The sequence below is a fragment of the Haemaphysalis longicornis genome, unplaced genomic scaffold (genome assembly GCF_048455015.1).
Source record: "Haemaphysalis longicornis isolate Haplotype H1 unplaced genomic scaffold, Haemaphysalis longicornis Haplotype H1 scaffold_1, whole genome shotgun sequence".
NCBI lineage: Eukaryota > Metazoa > Arthropoda > Arachnida > Ixodida > Ixodidae > Haemaphysalis > Haemaphysalis longicornis.
The window spans coordinates 248,238,423-248,265,085 of record NW_027526203.1 but is presented as its reverse complement, the minus strand read 5'-3'; the positions used below and the strand labels follow the sequence as shown (position 1 = coordinate 248,265,085).

Genomic DNA, 26,663 nt, shown 5'->3' with positions numbered 1-26,663 from the left:
TGAATAAACTACTAACCAAAGCCGTGCCACTTTTGGTTTCTAAGATAACTTTGCCAGCTTGTAAAAAAATTGCGATGAATAAACATGAGCGTCCGCTCCAAAAAATGTATTGGCTCCAAAAAAATGTATCAGTACCCATTATTTCCGCAAACAATTCCAAAAAATCCCCTCTAAACGATCTTAACTGTCAAAGCACTGTTCCTTGCAGCCTCGACCCGGGATCCGTGGGGCAACTGACCTACCTCACCCCCCCTCCCCTGGGGACGCCCGTGCGAATAAATGGTCCTAAAACAACTGGCCAGACCGCGCGGTTACAAGGATGATTAAGTACAATCACGACATGGGCGCCAGTTCACAGAATGCTGCTTTCCTGCGCTTTGTCTGCAGCGGGAAAAGGCGCGGAGCTCTCCATCTTTCCTTTTCGACGACGCAGGCGTCACGCACGGCGCAGTCGGGGGAGTTCCATTGTCCGACGCCCGTGCCCATCCATCCCATTCCCTCGAGTTTCGCGGCACTGTATGCAAAGCGCCACTCGATGAGAACACGTCAGCTCGCCAACAAGCGTCTTGCTCACGGGGACGTAACGCGGGCGCCGAAAGAGGCAATTCCGTCGCGGGACAGTTCGCGCCACGGAGTTCCCCATGCGTGACCAGAGAGGGGAACCGCGCACTTCGGCCCTGACCCGGGAACGGCCGCTTTACTACACAGAATGCGCGCCGAGCTACCAGGAAGTTCTTGCACGAAATTCGAGCTGTGCTGGACTCGAGTGCGCTTTTAACAAAAGGCGGCGTTTTCGACTCTTCATACGTAGTGCTGGTGCCAAGCACGCTTCGGAGAAACGCTCCGAAGGCATGCAGATAACTTCTTTTTCGTAACCTGCCTGGAGGAGAGGGCAGCTGGTAATCGGCCCGTCATGTAGTTTTCGGAACAGGTACTGTCTGTCAGGTTGCGCTCATTCCGAGACGTTTTCTTTTCTTTTTTCGTTTTTTTTTTCCCTTGCCTCGTTCTGACCGTACACACGTTTCTTGCTTCGGCTGAACGCGCCGTCACCAAAGGGTAAAAAGAAGGAAAGGAAGGAAATATGAGGAAAATATGCGAAGTACTTGGGAAAACAAGTGAAAGCTTACTCGTTAAATCCCAAATGGTACCAGAAATAAGCTCAAATTTCCCGAAACTCGAGCAACGATCGAAACTGCACAGCTAATCGGATAGTGTCAGCGCGACTTCATTAAAATGCGCACATGTACAAAATGGCCCAGAGTAGATATTCAGTGGAACCGCCGCGGTGGCTCAGTGGCTATGGCGTTGTGCTGCTGAGCCCGAGGACATGGGTTCGATTCCCGGCCGCGGCGGCCGCTTTTCTGATGGAGGCGAAAAGCGAAAACGTCCGTGTGTACGAGATTTCTGCGCACGTTAAAGATTCCCAGGTGGTCAAAATTAATCCGGAGCCCTCCACTACGGCGCGCCTCATCGCCGTTGTAGCCTCTGCGCGTTAAACCCCGCAAAAAAATCAAACCAATCAGATATTCAGTGGCCTTTTAATTACTCCCCCCCCCCCTTTTTTTTTTTAGAGAGACGGTTGTATATGGTTAGCTTTGTCCGGTCCTTTAGAGCTGCCTTTAGTTTCATATCCTAATGCTGCGGTAATGTTTAACCAGATGTTTCTACCAACTACGCTTAAATGAACAGAAACTGTATCGCTTATGCTGCACTGAAACCGTTACCTGTAGTTGTAGGCCTAAGGGAAGCCCCCACCATACAAAAAGGTGCAGAAATTTTGAGAATTGTCTATTAATATGTAAAAATTCTGACGCTGTGTGTCTGTTCGTTTCATCTACAGTGTGTTTTCTCGGAGGCATGAAATGCCTCAACCCAGGCAGCTTCTTTTTTTTAGTTATTCATGTCAGGGCATGTGGAAATAGTTGAATTTGTCTGTTCGTTCACCGTTCTTTTTTTTCTTTTTGTTTATAGAGACGCATGAAAGGGCACGATTAGGTAGAACTGTGGTTGGGTTGCTTCATTTTCAGTATATGCTTTTTTTTATTTTATGTGATTTCTAGCGTTCTGCAACGACTGGCGGTTTCCAGATTTGGCATCAGTGCCCGAATGGGGTGACTTTTGTTTCACCTGGTTATGTGTTTGTTTTTTTCCAAATACCCTCTTGCACTCCTCCTCTTGCAGTGATTTACTCTTACACTTTTATAATGATTAAATGTCTTGGCAAGGCAGTAGACGGTTCGCGTTGAGGTATTCGGCAGAGAATGCTTACGCATTAATTAAACGCCAAATGTTGACGTTAATTTACACCTTGTCGTATTTTCTAATGCCTTAGAAACCCGCTGCGGTGGCTCAGTGGCTATGGCGTTGTGCTGCTGAGCCCGAGCACATGGGTTCGATTCCCGGCCGCGGCGGCCGCTTTTCTGATGGAGGCGAAAAGCGAAAACGTCCGTGTGTACGAGATTTCTGCGCACGTTAAAGATTCCCAGGTGGTCAAAATTAATCCGGAGCCCTCCACTACGGCGCGCCTCATCGCCGTTGTAGCCTCTGCGCGTTAAACCCCGCAAAAAAATCAAACCAATCAGATATTCAGTGGCCTTTTAATTACTCCCCCCCCCCTTTTTTTTTTTAGAGAGACGGTTGTATATGGTTAGCTTTGTCCGGTCCGATCGAAGAACTACATGTAACGAATGCTGCACTGCAAGTGCAAGCAGGGACATAATGAAGGAAAGCAACTGGAAGAAGGAAAACCTGATGAGGCTGACTGAATGAACAAAAGGAAAGTTATATAACAGCATTTTAGTACAAGAACTCGTCCGTGATTGCCCGTAAAGCGCAATATACCCGAAGGCTACCTTCCCAAGCACCAAACACAAGTTATATAGCTGACGAGGGCTAAGTTAAAAGCTGGTCGTGAGTTTAATTAAGCAAGGCGTAAAGGTCTACCTTCAAGGAAGTGATCTTACAGCGACGTTTAGGCTGCAGACAGCGACACCCCCGCTAACACTGCCAAAATATTGCTCAAACGACGACCCTAGTTATGCAAGTAATAAGATTGAAAATTTAAAATAGTTTTGTCTTTTCACGTGAACTGTTCGCCTGAAACAAACAGGCATCATGGCGATGTGCTTAGCCTTTTGGTCTACGAGTTGCCGCACCAATATTTTAAATTTCGGGACTTTCAATTAATACAGGTGTGAACAAAAAAACAAAACAGATAATGATGCCCGCAGTTTCGCTCCCGGTATTTTTGTTGCCAAAGCAGCCCCGCCCTTTAAAGGCTTTTACAGAACACACCCCAGAGCCGATGATTGCTGCGTCTGCGAGGTAAAAAAGAAAAAGAAAAAAAAAAACACGAGAGAAGCCCAGCGGGCGGGGGATATATTGGCAATGACAAATTGCGGCATGGATTTCGCAGGCGGCGGCAGCCGCAGCCGAAGTGGCAACAACTTCAGGGAAAAAATGACCACCGCGGGAGCCTTATGTGGCGGGTGTCAAGGAAACCCGTGGACGGCGTGTGCCAGCAAATCTGAGTTCGATCGCTCTTTTCCCCAAGTGGCAGCAACCGCCGAGAGCCCATCGCTGCGCAGCCAACCGACCTTCACAAAATGTCCCTCCCCCTGAACACACGAGCGATCACGCAACACACGCACCCAGAGGAGGAAATCGCGCGCGCGTGCTTAATAAGGATGCTTCGTGGCCAAGTATCGCGGCTGCTAACTGAGCGCCGGCCGTACTGACGGCGCCACAGGGGCCCCGCACGAAACCGCGCTCGCCCCGCACAGAGGAAAGGCACTCTAGCCCACACATGGAAAATACGCAACCACCTGGCAATGCAAATGCATAACTAATGCAGTGCAATGCAAACTAATTAATAACGCAACTACTCGGCTGTCCTCGGTCCTCCGCCAGCTCCTCTGGAGTGAGGGCAAGACTCGCGACCAACCATTAGCACAGGGAACGAACTCCGTGGGGGAATACGACGCCAGGTATCGGCAGTGGCCTGCAAAAAAATGCCAATTAGGGCCATCCCCAGCACCATCCGGTCGACGGAAGATCGATCCCGCCGACTTATACCCCTGTCACACGCGCCAACCTAATGTCATTTTAGACGAATGAGATTCGTTTCAAATGACATTCGTCTGCTGTCACACGGGCTCAGTCTAATGACATTCGCTGCGAATGACATTCGGTACCAAATGAGTCCAGAGAACTCATTCGACTGTGAATTCGGACCAACTGCGTACTCTCAACAGCAGAAGACCAGAAAAAAAAAATATCTTTAAATTTGATCTTGCCTGTTTTAAAAGCTTTCGCTTGCTTTATTGAGCACTTTGAATGAATTACTTCCGCTTTCAGTGTGACCGCATGGGTTCCCGGCTTTTCCAACTTTCAACCATTTCAACATGGCTGCCGTCGGCATGGGGACGGAAAATGCGCGCGCCCGCAATGCCGCGGGAAACCCAAACGAACGCACGCAATGGTCCGAGAGCGAGACGTTCGCTCGGCGACAGCCTTTCTCACGTCGCTCATCGCGGCGTCGTCCCCGCGCGCCGCCATGTTTGTGGACAAATTGCGGTATGGATCATGGCGGATCTCCTTGTTATTTGTCTTGGCTTCGTATGACTAGAGTGAACTAGAATTCACTCTAGTATGACTTCACTCTAGAGTTCACTCTAGTATGACTTATTGCAACAAATTACGGCCTAAAAAGAGTGCGCATAACGCATGCTAAAGCATTTTAGATACTTTTTCTCAAAGTATAAACGCTTATCTGGATTACATCATCATTCTATGCAATTTAGAGTGCGCCAAGTATACTACCGATTGCCATTGACATCACACGTGAATGACATTTGGTTTGTTCGTGTAGCACCTATGCAGAAAACGAATGTCATTTGAAACGAATCTCATTCGTCTAAAATGACATTAGGTTGGCGCGTGTGACAGGGGTATTAATCCCTTCTTTGGTCCATCGGCCTTCCTCGACTCTTCCCTGCAGCTCAGTCGGTATACCCATGGCGTGTCACTCGCGTGGCCCACCTCCGCATGGACGAAATGAACAGCTCAGCTGCGGTGTGCTTGTAAAGAACGCGTGCCTCATAAGTCAGGGGTGTAGGCCCGTTCGTCACATGACGTTTCGTCATAGGCCGGTTCGTAATAGGCCATTTGGTCACATAGGATCATTCGTCATAGGCAAGTTTGTCACTTTAGAAATTTCGTCACAGGAACGCAAAAACAAAATTCATGGCTTTTTTTTAAACGTAAGTGGTGATGAGGCATGACTATAACTACTTTGGACACCTTTTCGCAGTACCGGTCCTCTTAGCGGCCGCCACGGCGATCCTAAACTGGCAGTAAGGCACGCCACAAAACATTTTTGGCTTTCGGGGAACCCGTGCACGAATTATCGCGGTCCTGCAGTCCATACCACCGTCCCCTTTGCCTTTCCCATGAATGTCACGGTGGCAGGCGCACGCTCGCGTGACTAATTTGCAGTGGCCGTAGCACTCCTTTTTCTTCACCTTTTTTTTTTCATTTTCATTGCTCCCTCACTATACTCGGTTACAACTCAAGAACGGCACCACCTCATGTAGTGTATCACTCCGCCAAAGCGCCGGACCCGTGAAGTCAGTGCGCGCGCGTTTTGAAAGGGGTTTGCTATGAATGCGTGATATCGTCTGCTTTGTCTCGCGCAGTTTGTTTGTCGTCACTGGAGTCGTTTATAAGCATATTAAGTCCAAAAAATCACGGGAATGGCTCACGCAATGTTCAAAATATTCCCAGTAACGCCCTAGTTGCGCCACGCGGAGAAACATCCGGCTACGGTGATAAGGCACAGCGGCAACTTCCGGTGCCGTTATTAAGTTGTCACCGAGTATAGTAGACAAGTGCTCACAGCGTGGTCATTTTTGCCCCTTTCCTTGGAAAGCCTTTTTTTTTGTGTGTGTGCACATAAAAACTCACTCGAACTGTCCGAAATGAGGATATAAAAACGTGCAGCCCTATAGGAGGCATATCCGCTCCCCAAGCAGCAGCTGAGGGGGCGCCCTTTTGTTTATTTTGCCCGAGCGCTACTGTCAAGAATGGCGGACCGGCGCCCCGCGCATGCGCAGATGGCTACTGGAGAAAGGTCCATCAAATAATTAGTTGCACCACTTGTATTATACCACTAATAAGTTACACGAAATGGCCCATGTGAAATTTCCAATAACGAGAAGGTTGGTGCTACCACTTTCCCTATTACGGGACCACTTAGAACCAGACGCCTGGCCCGTCTTCCAAGAACTTTGTTGGGCTACGTTCCTGTCTCACTTTTCTGTCTTTCATGACTTTCCTCCGTGACAAACTGGCCTATGTAGAATGATCCTATGTGACCAAACGGCCTATTACGAACCGGCCTAAGACGAATGATCCTATGTAACCAAACGGCCTATTACGAACCGGCCTATGACGAAGCGCCATGTGACGAACGGGCCGTATCCCCTCAAGTCAGTATTACGAAAGCATAGGTCGTGTGATAGGTTGCGAAAACAGCATTGTCTGTCAAGCTTTTGCCAACTTCAAGCGCATCTTTTACGTCCCTTGGTACGTACAGGGGACGCAGACAAACAGCCCAAGTCTCAAACTCTAGCACACAGAAAACAACAACAACAAAAAAAATGACATGGTTTGACTGCGCCATCCACTGAACATCGTACGAAGCTAAATTTTCTGGACCAAATCAGGTATTTTCTTGCCCCAAGTTAGGGATTGCCAGGCCTTTGTCTGATCGGTCGCTTATTAAATGTTGTGCAGTCGCGATATCGTTTGAGTGTAAGCATGCGCCATTGCACATGTGTGGATATGGGTCGGATGTCCTTACAGGTATCAGGTGTGCCCGTTTCGGTGAATCACCCGTGTGAATGTGTGTCGTGTGCGTGTTCATGGGTCTGGGGGAACGAATTTGTTCTCTAGACATTTCAAACGAGGATCCCAAATCCCGTCACTATTTATTTTGTGTATACACAAACAGTGCTGCGCAGAAGGCGAGGCGACCGCTACTGTACCACCGCGCACTGTTTGTGCACTGTTTGCGCACTGAGACCAACCAGTCATCGTGGCGCTTCGCAACCGAGAGGACCAACGTTTCATGCCGGCCCCGGCAACGCTCCCCCCCCCCCCCTCTCTCTCTCTCTCTCTCTCTCTCTCTCTCTCTCTCTCTCTCTCTCTCTCTCTCTCTCTCTCTCTCTCTCTCTCTCTCTCTCTCTCTCTCTCTCTCAAGGAGAGACTAGTAGTGCTTTCGTACGAAAAGAGATTCGCTAAAAAGGCCTCGCTCGCAGCAAGCAACACACGTACGGCGCTGGTAGTAGGTGCTAGCAAGGACCTTAGGTGCTAGCTGTAGAGCCACTAGTGCTAGCATCAGCCGCCCGGCCAATTCGCTTATGAAGAGGAGCTCGCGGGACGGGGAACAAACCACCGAGCCTGGTCAAACAACCACGCGGCCCATTTGAGATGCGCAGAACAGCGTGACAGAAGACCGGGAGAAGAGCGAGCCTCTGGCAGTTCACGCACGCCCCGTCGCCGCAAGAAAGAATCAGCTGAATTATTTTTTTGCCTCGTCCCCGCCGTGGGCCAGGGGCGTTTCGCAGGAAATAAGGCGTCTCTTAACGACGGAGCTACCAAGCCTGGATGCTGTGAGGCTAAATATAACGTCTTTGCTTACCGACGTCGGTGCGCGCACCTGGGCAGGGGAGGGGGGCAGAGAGCGGACAAATGTACGCACTGGTCGACGTCAAACGCCTCAGGAAAAACAATGCGCCAGGCAAGGAGTTATGGCTAGCAAAAACCGAACGGAACAGAACTTATGTCCGAACTTAATTTTTTTCCCCATTAGAGATCTGCGGTCAGTAGCGAGCACTTGCTTCGATAATTTGCGACAAAATCTTGCGCTGGGGTACGTTCACCCTTGTCAATCGCAGGTGTCGCAAAGCGACGCGCACGGCGTTTCTTTTCGTCGCTTTCCGACAGCGCAGCCCGTAGCTCGCTGACCGAGTTCCTCATTGCGCGATGGCTGTAGCAAACCAGTTAGCCAATCATGGCGGCAGAGTCGATTGGCGTAGCGCAACGTAGATCAGTAACCAGAAATAACAAGTTTGTTTACTTCCGGCATTGCAATGGCGGTCGGACTTAGACGGGCAAGACGGCCTGTCATGCCCATCGGTTCTTTGGTCAGCGGATCAGTGTACGTAGACTGGCTCCATGGTCTTTCATTCCTTCAATTAGCGTACAATCGACAAGTACACGCCGTTGGTTTCAAGGCGCAAGAAACTTCTGCGTCGTCAATAAAAGAAGCAACCTTTGCGGGTCGTGATGCGAGTGTTGCGACGTGGAATTGGACGCGTGCATGTTTACCTGCAATATGCTGAAAAGGGCTCGCTTGATGTCATTATTTTTGGCAGGGTGTCGAACCGGAACAGAACCGAACCGAAAACCGGAACTGAAACGGTATTTCTGCCTGAACTGAACCCGAACCAGAACAGTTATTTTTTGAGCACGCTGAACCCGAACCGGAACTGAACCGAAAAAAGAAATAGCGGCTACCGGTTCATGCCGAAACGGTTCGGCCCTCCGTTGTTGATATAGCACAGTCAATGCAATTCAGGTTTTTTTTTTTCTTTCACGGACCATCAACTTCGTACCCGATCGCGCACTTTCCCCTCCAGACAATTGAACACTATCACGCTCTATGTAACAACAGGGAAATGAATGAGTACCAATGTAGCAATGGTCTGTTGCTGCTGGAAGCGCGAGCGTAGTGCTAGCTGACCAAGCGAAACGTCTTTCTCGGCAGCTTGCAGGGGATATAAAACGACTTAGCCCTTCCCTAGCTGCGACTTTATTGGAGCAATCAGGCTGCAGGAGTAGTGCTCCACTGCGCAACAGCGAAAGCCCACACCCGAGTGTGCAAACTTTTTGCATTTCACAATTTGTTTAAAAGGTCCGACACCTGCAAATGGTTAATACTTGACAAGTGTGACCGCAGGAGCTGCTCAGTGGCTAAGCCGTTTGCTGCTGACCACAAGTGGTCTCGATCTCCCTTCACCACGACCGTTTTTCTGAAGTAGATGGAAATCGAGAACGTCCGTGTATCGAGATTTTGATCCACGTTTAATATCACAAGCTGTTTGAAATAAGTCTGCCGGCCTGCAACATAAGCTGCGCCTCGGGGCAGAGATATCGGAGCAGAGAGGGGCATCAAATGCGCCATTTTTTTAAATGTGCTTACACGGAAAACAACAAAAAAGAAAATGCGAATAACATTATTTTAAAATATTAAGCAAAAAGTAAGTAAAACCGAATAAGTAAAAAAAACACCGAAACGTGGATATTGCTCTATACTTTTCTTTGCCCTGCCTTTCACAACCAAACTTGTCATCAGTGCGAAGGAAGCGAGTTCCGTGGTCAGTTTTTGAGGACAGTACAGTGGACAAGTTCCGTTTTTTACATATACAAATAAGAACAGATATGCCAGGGAGAACTGTTAAGGTACGCACTTAATCCCTTGGCAAGAAACTGCAGCCCTCGGCCTTGTCTTGGAAACAGAAACAGTAATAAAGCAGACAACACGTGCAGAAAAGCAGGCCGGTACCTCACACTGTCCCATTCGCCCAGCGATCATTTTTTCTGCTTGTTCTGCAGTTTTGTCTCTTTCAGATCTGTTTTTTTTTTTTTTCGAAGGTGCACTTTGCTGACTGCCAAACTCGCTACATCAGTTCTACTGCTACTCGTTCCGGAGGGGAGTACTGCTGTGGACGAATTAAAGAGCGTCTACCCAAAAAAGTCCCATCTCATGTTCCGCGCGTCAAATTTCAATTTCATTTTGTAACAGCATAATATGTAATAAGATTCCGCAATGTAGCACACGGAACGATGGCCTGGGGTCAGGCGGTACGATGACATACTGATTGTAATGCACACATCCGGTACAGCTATCGCAAAAGGAATTGCAGTGGTCAGAGCAATAATACAGTGACTGAGCGTTAACTAAAGCTTACCTTTAACAAAAGTGTGGCTAACACATTCGGTAAGGTGACAGCTAACAAATTCTTCAGAGTGACCAAATAATCTAATTCATTGCTAGTATTTATGTGCCTGTTGTAGGATTTTTCTGTTTTGTTAGAAGTATAAAAAAATGTGCGCCATTGGTATTAAGCACTGGTATTCGAACGCGCCAGTACGCAGGCCAAAATTTAAGGCTTCAAGGTTAGCGTGATGGGCGATTCCATAGTGGCGATTGCGATTTCAACAAAAAGGAAAGGGCAGAAAATATATCCCACCATCATATCGCTTGGCGGTGGCTTTATGAATAGTCGCTAGGACAACATAAAGTCTGGGCGAGAAAGTAGGTGGTAAATCATCGCCACTTCATGTGTTTTTCTAATATCTCATAATTGTAAGTTTGCTTTGCAACTGCGCCACTGCCCTTGCGGAACAACAGCATTTTGAATTTTTGTTTGTGTTTTGATCTGACTGTCGTTTTAAACTACTAAACGTTGTTTCTGATTTCAGTGATAATTCAACTAATCGAACCGGTTCGCGAACCGGTTCGGTACGTGATTTTTCGAACCGGAACTGAACCGGAACGAAATTATTTCACCCGAACTGTAACCGAACAGGTATTTTTTTCGGTTCGACACCCTATTTTTGGCTACCCTTCCCGCAATGCTCACGGCACCGTTTCAAATCAGTAGCATGTGCTTTAAGCTTATTTCTGCTTGTTGTCGCGGTAACATATTTTTTACCTTTGAGCGCAAATATTTATTGGAAGCATGAGGGAGTAGTAAGGTATACGGGGAAGAATCCTGAGACATGCAGCCGCATCATCGCTGGCTGAAGTGTGAACGCCGCCTCATCACGCGACACGCGTCGCCGGACGTCGCGCGACGTGCCGCAGTCGCAAGTGGGAACGCAACTTTCTTAACCCTCTTAGGTGTATGATTATAGCGTATGCCTCGTGATCCGTATTCTTGCGGGTGGGGATAAACCATGAAAAGGACCAATTTGGAGCGAAGGGGATAGGTTTTATAGCGGAGAAAGGCGGAGGCGTTGTAACCGAAATACGGTCCAAATAGTACGTCATCAAGCCCGCACCGCGCGCCTCAGAAATAAAACAAAGTAAAGGCCCGCGCCTCCGTTGCTAAACAACGCCTGGGCATGCCAAGAGCCACGTGCAAGACCGGAGAGTTCTGTCGCTGGGCGAGAAAAGCCGCTGCTCGGCTGCTGCTCCTCTCGACCACACCTTTCGATAGCCGGTGTGATCCGGTACGTTAGCTTCAAAAATATAACGGGTTTTAGCGCCACAGCACGAGATGTGTAACTTACACAGTGCCTGCGCTAAAGCACGGGAAATACCGAGGACACCCCAGTCACAAACCTGCGCAGAAAGACTATTCGAAAACAGTTCCCCCGTGAAACTTTTGCATTCCTACACCCAAGTGACAAGAAGCGTGGGTGTCCTGCACATGTTAAGTGTGTGTGCCTATATTTTTCCTCTTTTTTTTTTTTTTTTTTTGTTAGGATGGGCGGCTACGAGGAAATCGCGAGAGGTGTAGAAAGGAAAGTGCGTCGCACACAGAGGAAAAAAAAAAAAAAAAAGACTGCACGCGGAGGGGAAGGAATTAAGAGAAACGGAAAACGGATGTCCCTCGTCTCCGTCCTGCCTCTCCACATCTTAATTAAGTTGGGCACAAGCAAACCATCCGCAAAGCCACACAAAAATAATAGCGGACTATACAAGAATTACTTCCTGTGCTCTTTGTCACTGCTTCGAAGAGTGATCCTGCGCAAGATCAACGAACACTGTCCACCAGCCACAGAGCAATATTATGCTTAAAGTAAACAACTTTACGCACGAAATGAATCTATGTAAGGTTAACGGGGGCCCGATATTCGCAGTAATGTAACAGCTCCCGCAGGCACGCGGGGAGCGTGCGCATTTAAGGACCATTTACACTTCATACTTCATACGTCCGGGCAGTTTGGTCTGGGGCTATTCCGCATAGGTTGTCCACGCAGGCGTCTCGTTCTACCGATGCTGAGCCCAAGGACGCGGGTTCGGTGTCCGCTTTTCAGATGGAGGCGAAAAGCAAAAACGGCCGTGTGTCGAGATTTTGGCGCACGTTAAAGATCCCCAGGTGGCCAAAATTAATCCGGAGCCCTCCACTACGGCACGCCTCATAGACTGCAGGTGTAGCTTCGGCGCTTCAAACCCCATGATCAATCAATCAATCTGGTAATACCGACTCGTGCCTGCTTCGTTATGTCACTTTCCCCCAAGAGTGCTTAGGCATGTTGGTGTATCAAATTTGACGTTGACGTGGAGCTAGAATTGCGAGGGCGCACATGGAGGCACCGGCGCTGTTCAGGGAACCAAACAATCCTGCGGCTTGGTCGCGCCTGTCATGCGTTTTTCAAAAGTAAGCGGAATGGTGCCTTGATACCTAGATCTGCCTATGCACCTAAACCCACGTGGTCCAGTAAATTCGCTTTGGACTTGCCAGGGGAGCCAGAGAGCACCTCTATATTTTTTTTTTCTCCTGAAATAATTCTCATTGCGAGGACAAAAATGGTCGGAACGCGAAGCTTTCTTGCGCCGCAAACAGAGTCGAATCAAAGTCGTCCGAGTTTGGACTGATGATGACGATGCCCTTGAAGTGTTTGGCACATACCCACTTGGGGGGATTGACCAGGGATAAAGTGTTGGCTGCGCACCTGCGCTTGACGTGCCTTTGTGGAAACCCATTGTGATAGTTGGCTTTCCTGCAGTGCGTTTGGGCGTAACGATTTCGATTTTGGACTCTGACTATGGAGTTTGAAGACAGCTTTCGACCAGAGAAAGCTTCGAATTTCAACCATCTTCCACTTCTCTCGCGATCACCACCATCGTCAGAGAACGTTGGCTTTCCTGCGGGGTCGCCATCACTGAGGCAAAAAAATTCGCCTTAAAATATAAACTGCCTCAACCACGTCGGAATGGCGCAATCGGATAGACGTCGGCTCTCTAACGCGAGGGACCCAGGTTCGATTCCGATCGGGGGAAGCGTTTTTCCTTTCTTTTTCCTTGAAGCGCCCGTGTAAAGTTGGCTCTCCTGTAGTACGTTTTGCCGTGCACGGGACGTCATCACTGAGGCATCAAAAGCTTCGCTTTAATGAAAGAGACCAAATATCCCTTCGTAGTGTGCTGAACGGGGTAACTAGAACATGAGACGAAAACGGGCACGACATGTTGCCCCAATAGATATAGCGTGAATCACTGTACCCGGCACCGGCGAGTCACCACCGCCTTTGCTATTTTCTTTTTCTTCTTCTGGGGTGCATCGCATCATGCTGAAAGGGAAAGGATTCTGAAAGGCAAGCACTACCCACAATCTCTAGCTATCGCATTTCCTATCGCGCGGTTTCTCCATGGCATTTCTCCGACGAGTTATCGGGCAAAATGTGCGCGCGCGAATGGAGACAACGACAAGCGCGGTTCCTGCCCCACTTCCTCCGGACGAGACAGATAAAGGAAGTGGAGAGACTGATCTCAGACTTTCGCCAAGAAGCAGCTGCGAAAGCAACAGAAATGGTTGCGGAAACCTGAGCGAAACGTACGGCAGTCTGCGACACCACCCTCCCAAGCCGTAATTATACCTACACGGGCGAATCGAGAATGCAATTTGGCGGGAACTTCTGACCATTTCAAAGGGGAAAACAGGGAAGCTGCAGAAAGGGCGCGGTATACAAGCATGATCGTGACCCAGCGAGTGGGACAAATCTCCACACTTGCAAAAAGATTATGGCCATAGCTGTATCATGTTCAGTTACAATGAGGGCTTGATAAACCCTGGTGCGCCGTAGGTGTGGCCGTGACCAAGCGATGCGACATTTTAAATTGGCGTCGTTCGCAAATTGCAATTTACAACGCTTCTGACTGAATTTGTGAAATGAAACTTGGGTCGTGTTAGCACCCAAACGGTCGTCTCTTCCAGATACGAGCACTAGAAATTCGTATTGCAACTGTTTGAGGAGGAGCGCACACCTCCCCGTCGCGGACACTTCCTCGTCTGGCAGCTCCTGCAGAAAAAGCGCGGTTCTAGAAAGCGATTCGGTGCATGCGCAACGATGCAGTGGATTTGAACGAACGATAGCGGTAAAATACGCTGTCGCAACAGTCTGCCTAGACATGTCTTATCTCGCGATAAGCTACACACATCCCGAGGAAGGAAGCCGGTGAGAGCTCTAGGCGCATAGAAGGCTCGTAGCCGGTACCGAGGCGGAATCAAAACCGCGGGTGCGATAGATAGCGAGGCGTAGAAATTGCACATCGCTGCGGCACGCCGGGGTTAAATCTGAGCGAAATACAAGTCGGCAAGCTAAGTGTAAAATATGTCGAAAGAAGGCGTTTCGCACCACACGGCACCCCTACTGTTGCTAAATATGAGGTAGAACACCAGAGGAGTATTGCTAAAGCAGCGTTTGCGTGAATGTGACGGCCCTCTTTTAAAAAAAACCTGGTGATCGGCATAACGGATCCCCCTGTCTCAAACCGTTGCTCAAAATGTTCAGGACGAATCAAAGAGGCCTAAAGCTTGATCGTGCGCCGTGGGACGGGGTGTCAGTAAACGGACAATGCCCAAAGTGTGGTCAACTGGTGACCACCGGAGATATTGATCAAACAATTGCGACACAGAAACAAAATAGCAAACAAAACTTTTTGCTGAGCTAATGATTGCTGAGCTCGCTAGGCGCAGACGGAGAGAGGCACAAACGACATATGCAGAGACCTGTATACGTCTGTATGTGCCATTTGTTTTTCTCTGGTGCACGTCCGCTTAGCACCCTATTCTTTTTGACCTTAAGAAATGCCAAAATTATGCGAACACTATCCAAAAGTGAGAGGAGGTTTATGAGGACAGCAGAGGTTAGACTGCTTGTTAAGCTTGTTGAAAGGTCTCATTTCCAGCAGGTAACTTCGCACAATTGGCTAGGGATATAAATATTTGAGGTTGGACACAGAGCAGGTTTCAGAAAGCGCAGGGAACGCAACACAGCATGCTACCGAACGGGGGAGATAAGCACGAAACCTCGGCGCAACAGGCTTGCTATATTTGCGCCGGCGCATAGGTTAGCTCTTGCATATGCGACTATACAGATGTCCCACGTCCGCCTCGCAATGACGAGTCAGAAAAAACAAATCGAAAAGAATGCTGCCAAGACGGCAGTTGCATTACCAGACGCATATGCGTGATTGCATGACGAACGTGCGTGGATGACTAACTTGCGTGCGAGACGATTTTGATTATTTGACCACTAACAATAGGTAATCAACAAATTTTGCAGGGTTCTGATTTCACTTTTAGATTCATTGAAAGTATAAATTGATTTCGTCATTCCGGTACCACCAATATCAGCATTGCCTTTCAACCCGGATTCGCCCCGTTTTCTTGCCGCCGCATTTTTTTTATTACTATGTACGCGCACATGAAACCGACGAAGTGCCGTTCCAGTGGATAAGACAGAGTGAGAAATTCTACGAAACTTCTTCTACAACGTTCGCTTCTCTGTTCTGAGAAACGTCTACACTGCGCTCTTTCAAAATATTAGGTAGCATCTATCGACAGCTGACAATTTCCGGCACTGCAATAGCCGTTGGAATTATCGGCGCGAACGCCGCTGGCCAGGGACCTATACCTAGGCGCAAGCAGGCCAGTGTTCCGCGATGGCACCTCGAAATAGCAATCTCAGGGTAAGAATCTAAGTGAAATGCAACGACGGTGTATCTAAAAAGTAGGTCGGCCGCGCACACTGTTTTTGTTTCGCGAGGAAAACACTCGCGAATGACGAACTAAATCACAGCGTTCAGACGACAGCGCTTTCTACTCGCGACGGCTAGGGAAACATCGCGAGCGGCAATCAAGTTAATGATGACAGCAGTTGGCGTTGACATCTTTTTAATGTCATAGCGTCGGCCGAGCTTAATAAATGACTGACTTTTTTTTTTCTTTTAGTGGTGAGCGTTGATGTGAATATCAGTTATGTAAGCGCGCTATGGCAGGTGTGATTTTGAGAGCGCGACAAATTAGCAGACGCGGTAAACGTATGCAGCATGAAACGAACAGTCGCTCACAGTGTCGTGCGATACCTTATGATCACACATAGTACAAGGTGGGCTGTGTACGCACAACATTCTGGTTGGGCAGCGGCCATATAGACACATTGCATTAGGAATGTCATGCCAGGTAGTTTGTATACACATGCCAAGCGCACATTGACCAATCGCGACATATATATAAATATATAGATATGTGGTCGCATCGTGGCCGCCAGTCAGTCTATAAAAACTATTTAAAAACAGCGCAGCAGGTGGTATAGCAGGCAAAACACAGGCCGAAATCATTCGAGGCGCGCTCAGCTCGGTGGATGGCCCGAACAGCCGTCCACCGTAGCGTAAGCTGTGCTCGGAATGCTCCAGCATGAACGAAAAAAAAAAGAGAGCCAGTTCGCGAAGAAATAAAGGGGGCCAAGTGGGCGCAGGTACTCACGTCAAGTCGCGGCGTGCCGTGTAGAAGACTATCCGGAGGAATCTCCATCCCCCTGTGATAACGTAGAGGAAGAAAGTGATGAATCCAGCCATCCAGACGGAGCACAGTGAGCCGAGAGTGAGCACGCTAAATGATCCGCAGAGCCCGGCCAGCTTGAGCATACTACGACCTGTCCGTCTCTGGCGTGCGAGAGGGCAGGCTTGCCACTAAATGTAACCCGGCCGTCACACTTTCCTGGGACACATGGGAACTGTTTTTCCTCCTTCATTGCAGGGGAGAAACACGGCCTCACCACATCACGTGGCGTGGTGGCCGATCGCAACGCCCCCGCCGACCCCTGCGACATACAGAATAGGGGGAACTCTCCCAGGGATGGCGCCACTATTGAAAACGGGGCAGATTTGTTTACGAGAGACCGGGGAGATGGCGCTACAATGCAGGGTTTATTGAGCGCGTTATTTGAATCGCCAAAACAATAAAGCGGTATGGACACTAATGCACGAACGCTTGCGTAGTAAATTGGTTTGGACTACAAGACAATTATTTTACTATGTCAGGAGACTGACTATAACAGGAGCCCTTTGCTACCCTTGATTCTATTCGTGTAATAATACCATGAATTCATAGGAGTTGGCGAGGCCAAAACCAATCGTTTCATACAAATAAATGAACTGTTAATTCTTAAATTCCCAGCAGGCAAAGCTTTGTTGCACCAAGACACGGGTGCTTCAGTTCAACAAGCTTTTTTGTAATTGTGGCCAGTGGCCATTTGGCTCTTTATGGATTTGTTGTGTAAGTGAACGAACGGCTCTTACAATGTGTTAATTCGGGATGGCGATCCGTGTTATGTATCTCGGCCGTCTTGCATTTTTGTTGTTGTTATTGTTGTCTCCCTTGGAGTCTGACTGATAATCTTTTGTACAGATAATTAAGACAATGAATAAATAAGTCAATAAATAAATTGTTCAAGCAGTCGATCAATCGATCAAAAAGAGGACAAAGAAAAAAAAAAGAGGAGAGACGTTAGGACTTCGAAGTGGGAACCCGAGGAAGTGACGGAGAGAGAACTCGGGAGGCCGTGGTGAGAGGCTGTCAGGACCTCGAACGCGAGGCGCCTGCGAGCAAATCTCCTGTGAACTAGACAAAGAAGGCATAACCCTATAGTGGTTTGAGAAAAGGCGGTGGCACTGCCCTGGGTTCCTTGTCAGGGGCTAGCGTGACAGTCGAAAGAGAGGTATGTGGAAATTGCGTCATGACGGCTCTACGACAGCTTGCTTCATTGCAGGAGCGTCTTGTTGTTGTATTGTTCCCAGTTTTAAGGAAGGGTGCTGATTCAGAAATCTTGTCACGTGACTGGGACTAATGCGTGGATAATCAATTACGAGCGCAACGATGACTGGAAATTTTGGAGTGGATTGGAAAACGTTTGTTGAGCATAAAAGTGGGTGGCTTTCTTTAAAGCCCCACCATTACGGCCATGGCGGTGGACGAGTGCATTATGGAGGGGCTTTAGCTTTTTCTTAGTCCAGAAAGCCGCGAGACAGCGCGGCAGCCTGGGCGTATAGTACACTATACTGGGCGCGAGGAGGAGGAATCAACTTTTACTGAGCCCAAAACGGAATCGGTGGTGCACGCTGGCACCAGACGGGGTGGTTCCCTATAGTTACGGGACCCATATGTTCCCAGCAGCTCCTGGCCCCTGTCTGTCAGTGTGAGCTGAGTCGGCAGGGCGGGGCTGGTCAACAAGGTCTCCCATCGCTCAAGGGGTTGGGGATTGGGGGTGTTGTGGGGAAGGGAAGGAGGGGGGGGGGGGGGGGTCTTGAGTTCTGTACACTCTGCCAAGATGTGCGGCAGGGTGCCCCTCTCTCTTTTGCAAAACGGACAGAGCGTATCGTGTTCCGCAGGGTACATGCGGTTCATCACTACGGGATGCGCAAGCGATCCCGCCTGCGCTCGACGCAGGGTCGTCTGTTGTTGCCTAATCAGTTTGGGGCGCGGTTTCGGCAGTCGGCACCTCTCCTCTGGTAACCGGGTGCGGTACCTCTTCCGGCTCGTGCTCGGCCCGGATTGACATTTCTCGGGCATGGTAGTCGGCGATGGTGCGAGCGATGAGGCGTTCCTGGTCCTCGCACCATGAGCCGGCCAGCTCGCACTTGCACTGCTCATGGGAAGAGGAAGGGAAAGGGTTGGGCGTGTAGGAGCATTCCCGAACTACGAAGGTGGTGTTCAGAACGGAGCAAGAGAGGCAGTTATCTGGAGGGGGAGATGTAGTGGAGTATCGAGGTGTTGCAATATGCATTAGTCTGTAGACGGCGCCAAAGGCGAGCTGCCTGTGTGATGAGGAATGGGTGAGGAGGACAGTATCGAAGCCGGAGTTGGCGATAATGATAGAAGATTCCAGCCTATCAGGAAGGGACCGGGAGATAGGGGGATGATGCGGAAATGTCCTCTTCCGTCAACGAAAACGCCCGGAGTGTAACGAAAGCCGAGTATGTCTAGGGCGGTGCCTCCAAACTCCGGCTCGCACATACTTCGGCTGACCAACCTCGGACAGGTATCACGTCAGCTCTGGCGTCTTCCCCATAGTCACTGAACTGTCTTTTCGGCAGCCTGTTATATCGCGGAATGTCGAACTATTTGGGATCAAAATTGACCCTTCCCTTTTGTTTAAACGTAGACTTCGTAATGGAGCTCATTATTATATATTACTCGGCTTATATTAGCGCCATCGGCTCTGAATGTAAGAATTGTTCTCGTGCAAAACGCCATAGATAGGAGAAAACATTGTTTATCGTTTTTCAAAAATTTACTTATAGGGACCTCGTGCAGATATGTTTTCGTTTGTCCCCGACTGGAGCGGCAAGAAAATACAAAATTTTCAGGGTCCAAATTTATCAATGCGCGCGCTACCAGTTAACGTTCAACTGAATGCTGCCGAAAGGCGTGATGGAAAACCATGTTCTTTTTTTCTTCGTAGCTCATTTCTGTGACCAAATATTTCAAGCTCTATAGGGCATATGTCATTTCCGCTTACTATAAATTCTGTGTAATTAAAGTTGTATGTATGCTTGACAGCTCTATTTAATTATATTTTAGGTTGAAATTAAGAGCTGTTTTTTTAGTAAAATTAGTCCAAAGCACGAAGAAAAGCTATAGAATTGATGCTCCTGTGGATTCCCTGCTCATATGGGTCTATTAAAAAGCCCGGAGCGACTGCTGAGTGAAACAGTGAAACTGAATAACCAGTTACACTATTGTTACTACTTCTCCACTTTACAAGTTCATGTATACATGCCAAAATATGTTCATGTGCATGACACATTGGTTCCCAACTAACGTATATTTCCGCAATGAGCTAGGTGCGAAAATTCTATAGCGCCCAAACTTGTCATTCTTTGTATATAGACTTTTTGGTTTTATTTTCATTTATTTGTAAAACCACGAGCGTTGCCAGGGGCGGGGGGGGGGGGGGGGGGGGGGGGGGGAGTGGGGCGACGTTAGTGGTATTGTCGCGAAGCCGATGTCTCTTGATGTTGTTCGTTCGTTTTTTTGCGTTCTGTGCCCGCAGCCAGGGCTCTTCCTCCAAAGTGAAAGTGTTATGTGTAAAAGCGCTTCGGACGCGGCTGGGCCCTGGCCCTTTTTTCTGAGAAACGGCTCCGGCGCCTGTGTCTGCCCGTCGGCCGACCGGGAGACGACGGCTGTTGGGGGAAGCGAACCCTCGCCTCGGCTTCTGTTACCGCACGCACTGGCGTCTCCGACCCCCCCGTTGCGCGCCTACGCGGGCCGCTGTGTTCTTCCGACGACCTTCCCTTTTCCCCTGTTTACTTTAGTGAGTTTTTTCTAAACTACTTTCTTTACACGCGTGGTTCTCCGAGTGCGCGTTTTCGAGTCGAAACCTTGTGTCTGTGTTTTTGGTCCTTTTCACTTTGGCGGGGACATGTCTGATTGGAGCTAAGAAGCGTCTTCCTGATTGGCTGCGGGTGTGCCTTAGCCTTTTTCCACGCAGTCCGCACACGCTAGGATGCGCTTTTTCCCCCAATGCGTCCCCCCCAAAGCAAATATAACGCGGCGTCTCCGGCTATTGAGGGCAGAGGGAGAGAGGGCGGCCTGCACCAGCTGACTTCAGATACTCTGCCGCCTGTCGTCGTGCCCTCCCGCCGGGAGCCCTTCGCCCGCCAGCTATGTCCCACTACGTACTCTTAATCTTTTGACTGTCTTTCTCATCTATGTAGTAAGTGTAATTGTTTCAACTTTGTATGTGCTAAATGTCACCAATGTCCTCATTAAATTAAATAAGCTAACCTTTAAAACCTCTTCAACGTTTCGACTTCTTCACTGCAATCTTCATGCTACAGTAGCGGCAGTATGTAACCAAAATACTACGTAACAGTATGGTCTTAATGTCCTGTTTTTAGTGCATCGCAAGATTTGGCTCGTTCACGAAAGCCATTTACTTATAGTATCAACAGGCAGACAGGACGCATAGCGCGGTTTCATCGATCAAATTACCGTTGAGCCAACTTCCTTATATACTCGGATTCGGGTACAAGTTAAGAACGGCAATAGCTCATGTATACTGTATCGGGAGCGTTTCTTTGCAGGACGTTCCGCCGCATTGTGCTCTATAGAGCGAAATTAAATTGAAGAATAGCTATATTAATTAAGATTGCGTTAGGTTACATTTAGATTATGTTTAGGTTAGTTTTAGCTGGGGTTTAGGTTTGGTAAGGTTAAGTTAATTTAGTTTTGGATTACGTTAGAACGGCCTTTTAAGGTGCTGATGCGACGGAACGACCTGCAAACAGACTCTCCCTGTGTGTCACACGGACCAAGCGACGGGCCCGGACGTCAATGCGCGCGCGCGTTTTGAAAGATTGCGCTGAATCGTCTACTTTTTTACACATACTCTTTTTGCAGTCGCTGCAAGGATTTAAAAGCAGATTAAGTGCGAGAAATCACGGTAGCGACTCGTGTCATGTTCAAAATACTCGCAGTAAGGCAACTTTTGCGCCGCCGCGGAGTAACAGCTGGCTGCGGTGATGAGGCGCAGGGGCAACTTCCGTTGTCGTTCCTAAGTTACCCCCCCAATTATAGTGCTTAATTTATAGTCATGCCCATGAAAACAAGCGCCAGTTGATTTTCGGAATGAATTTAAATGATGCCCTTAATTCATACGGTCGTCTTTGTATTTCATAAATCCGGAAATTGTACAGATGGTAAGACAAAAAAAAAATATTGGACATCGAATAAATGAATCCGGCACCCCTCATATAAATGTTTCTTGTAAAATGTGTACTCAAATGCAGTTTCTTTTTTACCGCCTGCACTTCAAACATTGGTGTTTTTGTTAGAATTTTATTGGAAGTTTACCTTTCATTTTCCGCCTTTTATGATTTTGTCCTACAACTTGTCTAGACTGTGCGAACAGTCGCTGCTTGTAGCTAGAGAAACAGCGTCTTAATTATCTTAACGATATACAGGGTGTCCCAGCTACCATGCACCAAGATTTAAAAAAAGAGAAATTGCGGAACTCGAAGAAAACCCAGTGCATAATGTTTGCAGTACTGTGAAGAAGCGGAGAGTAATTTTTTCGCTAATGAGACTTAATTAATTAATTGTAATTAATTATCTAACTCGAGAAATACTGTCCTAATCACTAAAGTGTCAATGAGGCATTTGTAGGTAACCACGAGGGGCATCTAACTGCGCTATTTTCAGCGACAAACTAATTGCGTACTCATTTATTCTGACTGATAAAGGAAACCCGCGAAATATGAAAAATACCACGTGACTACGCTTATGCGCGCATTGTAAAGCAGCGTCCCCAAACAAAGCTGATTGAAAGCAACTGCTTCGCGTGTTACCCGCCCGAAGAGACAGCGCATCACCTTGATAAAAGCATGCATGGAAGGAGCAGCAGCAGCAAGATTCGCGGGACGCGTGTGCAGATAAGGAATAAACTCGGTCGCGATTTCTTCTTTCTTTCTTTTGTCTATTTTATTCTCGCTAATTCAGAGGCCGCCTCTTTGAGGGCGTTGCTTCACGGTGCGCGCGGAGGCACCGTCACGTGGTATTTTTCATATTTCGCGGGTTTCCTTTATCAGTCAAAATAAATGTGTACGCAATTAGTTCATCGCTGAAAATACCGCAGTTAGATGCCCCTCGTGGTTACCTACAAGTGCCTCATTGACACTTTAGTGATTAGGACAGTATTTCTCGAGTTAGATAATTAATTACAATTAGTTAATTAGGTCTCATTAAAGAAAAAAAATACTGTGCGCTTCTTCACAGTACTGCAAACATTATGCACCTGGTTTCTTTCGAGTTACGGCTTTACTTTTTTTTTAAATCTTGGTGCATGATAGCTGGGACACCCTGTAGAAGGGCGTCAGATACGGTACACGTACTTGGTCAAAGTTTTGTTATTTTTGCACTATGTATGACCTATCTATTCGCGTACCGTCGAGCGGGAAATAATGTGAGGAGTTTTAGGGGTTAAATCTCGTGTTTTATAACGTTCGCATCTGATGGGGGATATTAAACCATGTTTTATTTTCGCATTCAACTTCAACTGCGAGTACAAGGAGAGACTTTTAGAGAAAGTACGTAGCAGCTCCCATTTTACATTGCACCTTTAGTCTGTCGTATTCAATAGTAATTATAATAACAACAAAAAGGACACCCCCTGAAAGACGTGTTTTGAACAGACCCACGTGTCATCCCACCTTACAAACCTGTGAGTGTACGTGGGAATAAACTTTATTGTGCGCGAACCGGGGGAGAAAAGGGGCAGATGCCATAGAGTTAATACTACTGATCCGCGGGTCCTTTCCCAGCAAATGGCGACGAGGAGCCCGTAAGCCCTAGCGGCATCCACAGCCAGTCGTAGTTGGGACGCCGCGTCGGAGCTGAGCCGCATTGCCTCCCACTGCTTCAAATTATCTCTGATAAATGTCGGTGTTATGGGTGTTGCGCGAATGGGGTGCTGTGGGCAGGTCCAAATGATATGATGGAGGTTAGCTTCCGCGGCGAACCACTACAGGCGGTTTTCAGGGGCGGGGTTGGGGGATGTTCTAGACTGTAAAAGCCTCCGTGCATGCATGTCATTGATCGCCACCTGGTGCGAGGAGTGATGTGGCGCCGGGTATTTGATGCGGCCTAAACTTATACCCCTGTCACACGACCACTTTCAATCGCAATTGAAGTGAATCGCGATCGAGTTTTCGAGCGCGCTCGACGCACTGCCGCTGCTACACGGCCCGTTTCAATCGCGATCGAAAAGTTGCACCGGTTGCACTCCTGTACGCTAGATGGCGCTAACATTGTACTTCCAGATGGCGCTAACATTGTAAAGGGCGTTCCAGCGTGACGGAGTGCATTTCAACGGGCAGGTGGGAGCAGCCATCGGAAGACGACACGCGGCGCGAACTGTGGCTTTTTTAGGGGGCCCACAGGCCTTTGCGAAGATGGCGTAGACAAATGCAAGGAACAAAAGGAGATAGCGGGGTCGGTGCAGATCGGGGCAGGCAAACGAAAGGGACGACGACGGCGTGTAAAGAAGAGAGGGGGAAAACTGAATATCGCGTACATAAACATTCAGGGTGACAGGAAAAGAGAGAAGTGGATGGAGATTACTAAGCAGCTAGAAGAGGAAGATATCCAGGTATACGCTGTGACCGAGACGCACCTACGGGACTTGGAGGAACCTCCGGTAATCGGAGAGTATGTATGGGAAGGTTGTAACAGGACGGCTGGATTGAGAAAAGGCGGAGGAGTAGGTATGCTGGTACGGCAGGGGACTAATTGGAAGAGAGTGAAAGAAGACTGTAAAGAACATGTGTGGATGAAAGGGATAGTGGAGGGTAGGGAGATGGCTTTAGGGGTGTCTTACCTGTGGACGGGTAAGGATAGCAAAGAACAAAACGAAAAACTGGTGGCGTGTCTAAAAAAGGACATCGAAGATTTGAAACGTTCCGGGGAGGTACTATTGGTAGGGGACATGAACGCCCACATTGAAGATCTAGACGGGTACACCGACTTCAACGGAAATCTAATGCTAGATATGTGTGAGTACCAGAAGCTGATCATAGTAAATAGGGAACAAAAATGCGAGGGACAAATAACGTGGGAGTGTGGTAGGAGACAGTCGAGTATTGACTGCCTTACTTCAGAGGAACTTTATGAATGGTTGGATGGAATGACCATAGATGAGGAAGGGGGCCACAGTCTGGGCAGTGACCACAAGCGCATAAACCTGAGTTTTGGGAAACTGGGGGGCGAAAAAACGGGTCGACCGGGGCAGCGCACAAAGTTAAACAGCAAACAAATTGCGGATATAGCCAAAAGCATAGAGGCTGACATAGAAAGAAATCCTGGAGAAGAGTGGGAATATGTCAGGCTCATCAAGACTATGCAGGAAAAAATAGTCAAGGCAGAGGGGGCCAATCGATGGAGAGGAAAAAAAAAACACCCAAAAGCTGGTGGAACAAAGAAATAAGGGCGGCGATAGAGAGGCGTAAACAGGCGTCTAGAGAGCACAGGCAGGCCAAGAGGATGGGGAGACATCAGGAGGAGGTGGACCTAAAATGGGAGCAGTATAAGCAAATGAAACAGGAAGTGCAGCAATTAGTGCAGGCGAAAATAAAGGGGGACAGCGAGCGATGGGTAGCGCAAATACGAGGAAGGGGTAGAGACGCGCCGAAAAGGTTTTGGAACCATGTGCAGGCATTAGGGAAACGTACGAGTCCCACAGAAGGCGGTACTGTAGAAAACGAGCAGGGGCAGATGCTCAAGGGAGAGGAAGCATTAGCATACTTGCACAAAATCATCACGGAGAAGTTCGGTAAGGTGGATGAAGAGGCCCCGCAGCGACAGAGAGATGTTGCGGCGGGTAGGCCGAAATGTCTGGAGATAGATGGGGACAAGCTGAAATGGAAAAGAGCAGAGGAAAAGGTCCCCAAGAATACCGCGGCAGGCACGGATGAGATACCGATGGAGTTGATTAACCAGTTAGGACCAAAGAGCAAGGGAAAACTACTGCAAGCCATCAGAACAAGGATAGAAGAAAAGGCAATACCGGCCTCGTGGCAAATGAGCAGGATGAACTTAGTGTACAAGGGCAAAGGAGTCAGGACAAACCCAAGCTCGTATAGGCCAGTAACCGTCACGTCAGTGCTGTACAGGTTAGCAATGCAGGCAGTGAAGTTCGAACTAGAGCAGTGGGTGGAAGAAAATAGGATATTAGGGGAGCTTCAAAATGGGTTTCGAAAGGACAGAAGACTAGACGACAACTTATTCGTGGTAAGCCAATGCATAGAGGTGGCGAAGATGCATGATGATGATGATGGCTTGGTGGCTGCCCCTTTGTATCGGGGGGACACTCCTGAGGGCATATAATCCCCCGGCGCCCTAGCCTCAAGAGTTTTGTACGTCGCCTCCTTTCCTCATGCTAAACGAAACGGGTGCGTCTTCGCCATTCCTCCAGTCGGCGCCTCGTAGTGCCAACCGGATTCGGCACCACGTCACCAGTCACGAGTCCCGGTGGCGCTGCACTCGCATCCGTGGTGTCGCCCGTGCCCAGTGTGTCCCCTGGCGGGGGATGCGCAACGAAGCCAAGCGCCTCCGCCATGGTGGTATCACTAGGGTGGTGGGGAGTCAATTGTTCGCACCGCAACACAATGTGTTCTGCAGTCTCCTCTTCCTCACCACACACCGCACACATCACCTCCTCCGCATCGTCCCATTTCCGCCTCCACATCCGCGTCCTTAGCACCCCGGCCCGCGCTTCGAACAGCATCGCACTTCCTGGCAAGTTGTCGTAAAAGTGCTCTTGGGAAATGCTGTGTTTGTGTGACGCGTACAGACGGAGAGACGGCTTCGCCACGGCCCTGTCCGCCCATCTTTTCGTTTCCGCAGCTACTACTCGCTCCCGCAGCTGTTTCCCGCTCAGGCTGGTCTCCTTGATGTTATTTAGGACCGGTAGCGGCACCTCGTTCTTCTGGGCCAGTGCGCGCACCCGTCTCTTCCACCTTGTGGCGTCACCTGCTAACAGCATACACCGGTGAACCCGGTGTACCCAGAGCATGTTGCTCAGCACGCATG

General features: G+C 48.7%; 1 protein-coding gene across 1 annotated transcript in view; it reads right to left on the bottom strand.

Annotated features, from left to right (window-relative positions):
• LOC144143679 (long-chain fatty acid transport protein 4-like) overlaps positions 1–16,849 on the bottom strand; it is a 121,443-nt gene extending 104,594 nt beyond the window's left edge. Inside the window, exon 1 of the mRNA XM_077675467.1 lies at positions 16,563–16,849. Coding sequence (XP_077531593.1) covers positions 16,563–16,723 — 161 coding nt within the window. The 5' untranslated portion in view covers positions 16,724–16,849. The remainder of the gene's footprint in view (positions 1–16,562) is intronic.
• Positions 16,850–26,663: the final 9,814 nt, after the last annotated feature.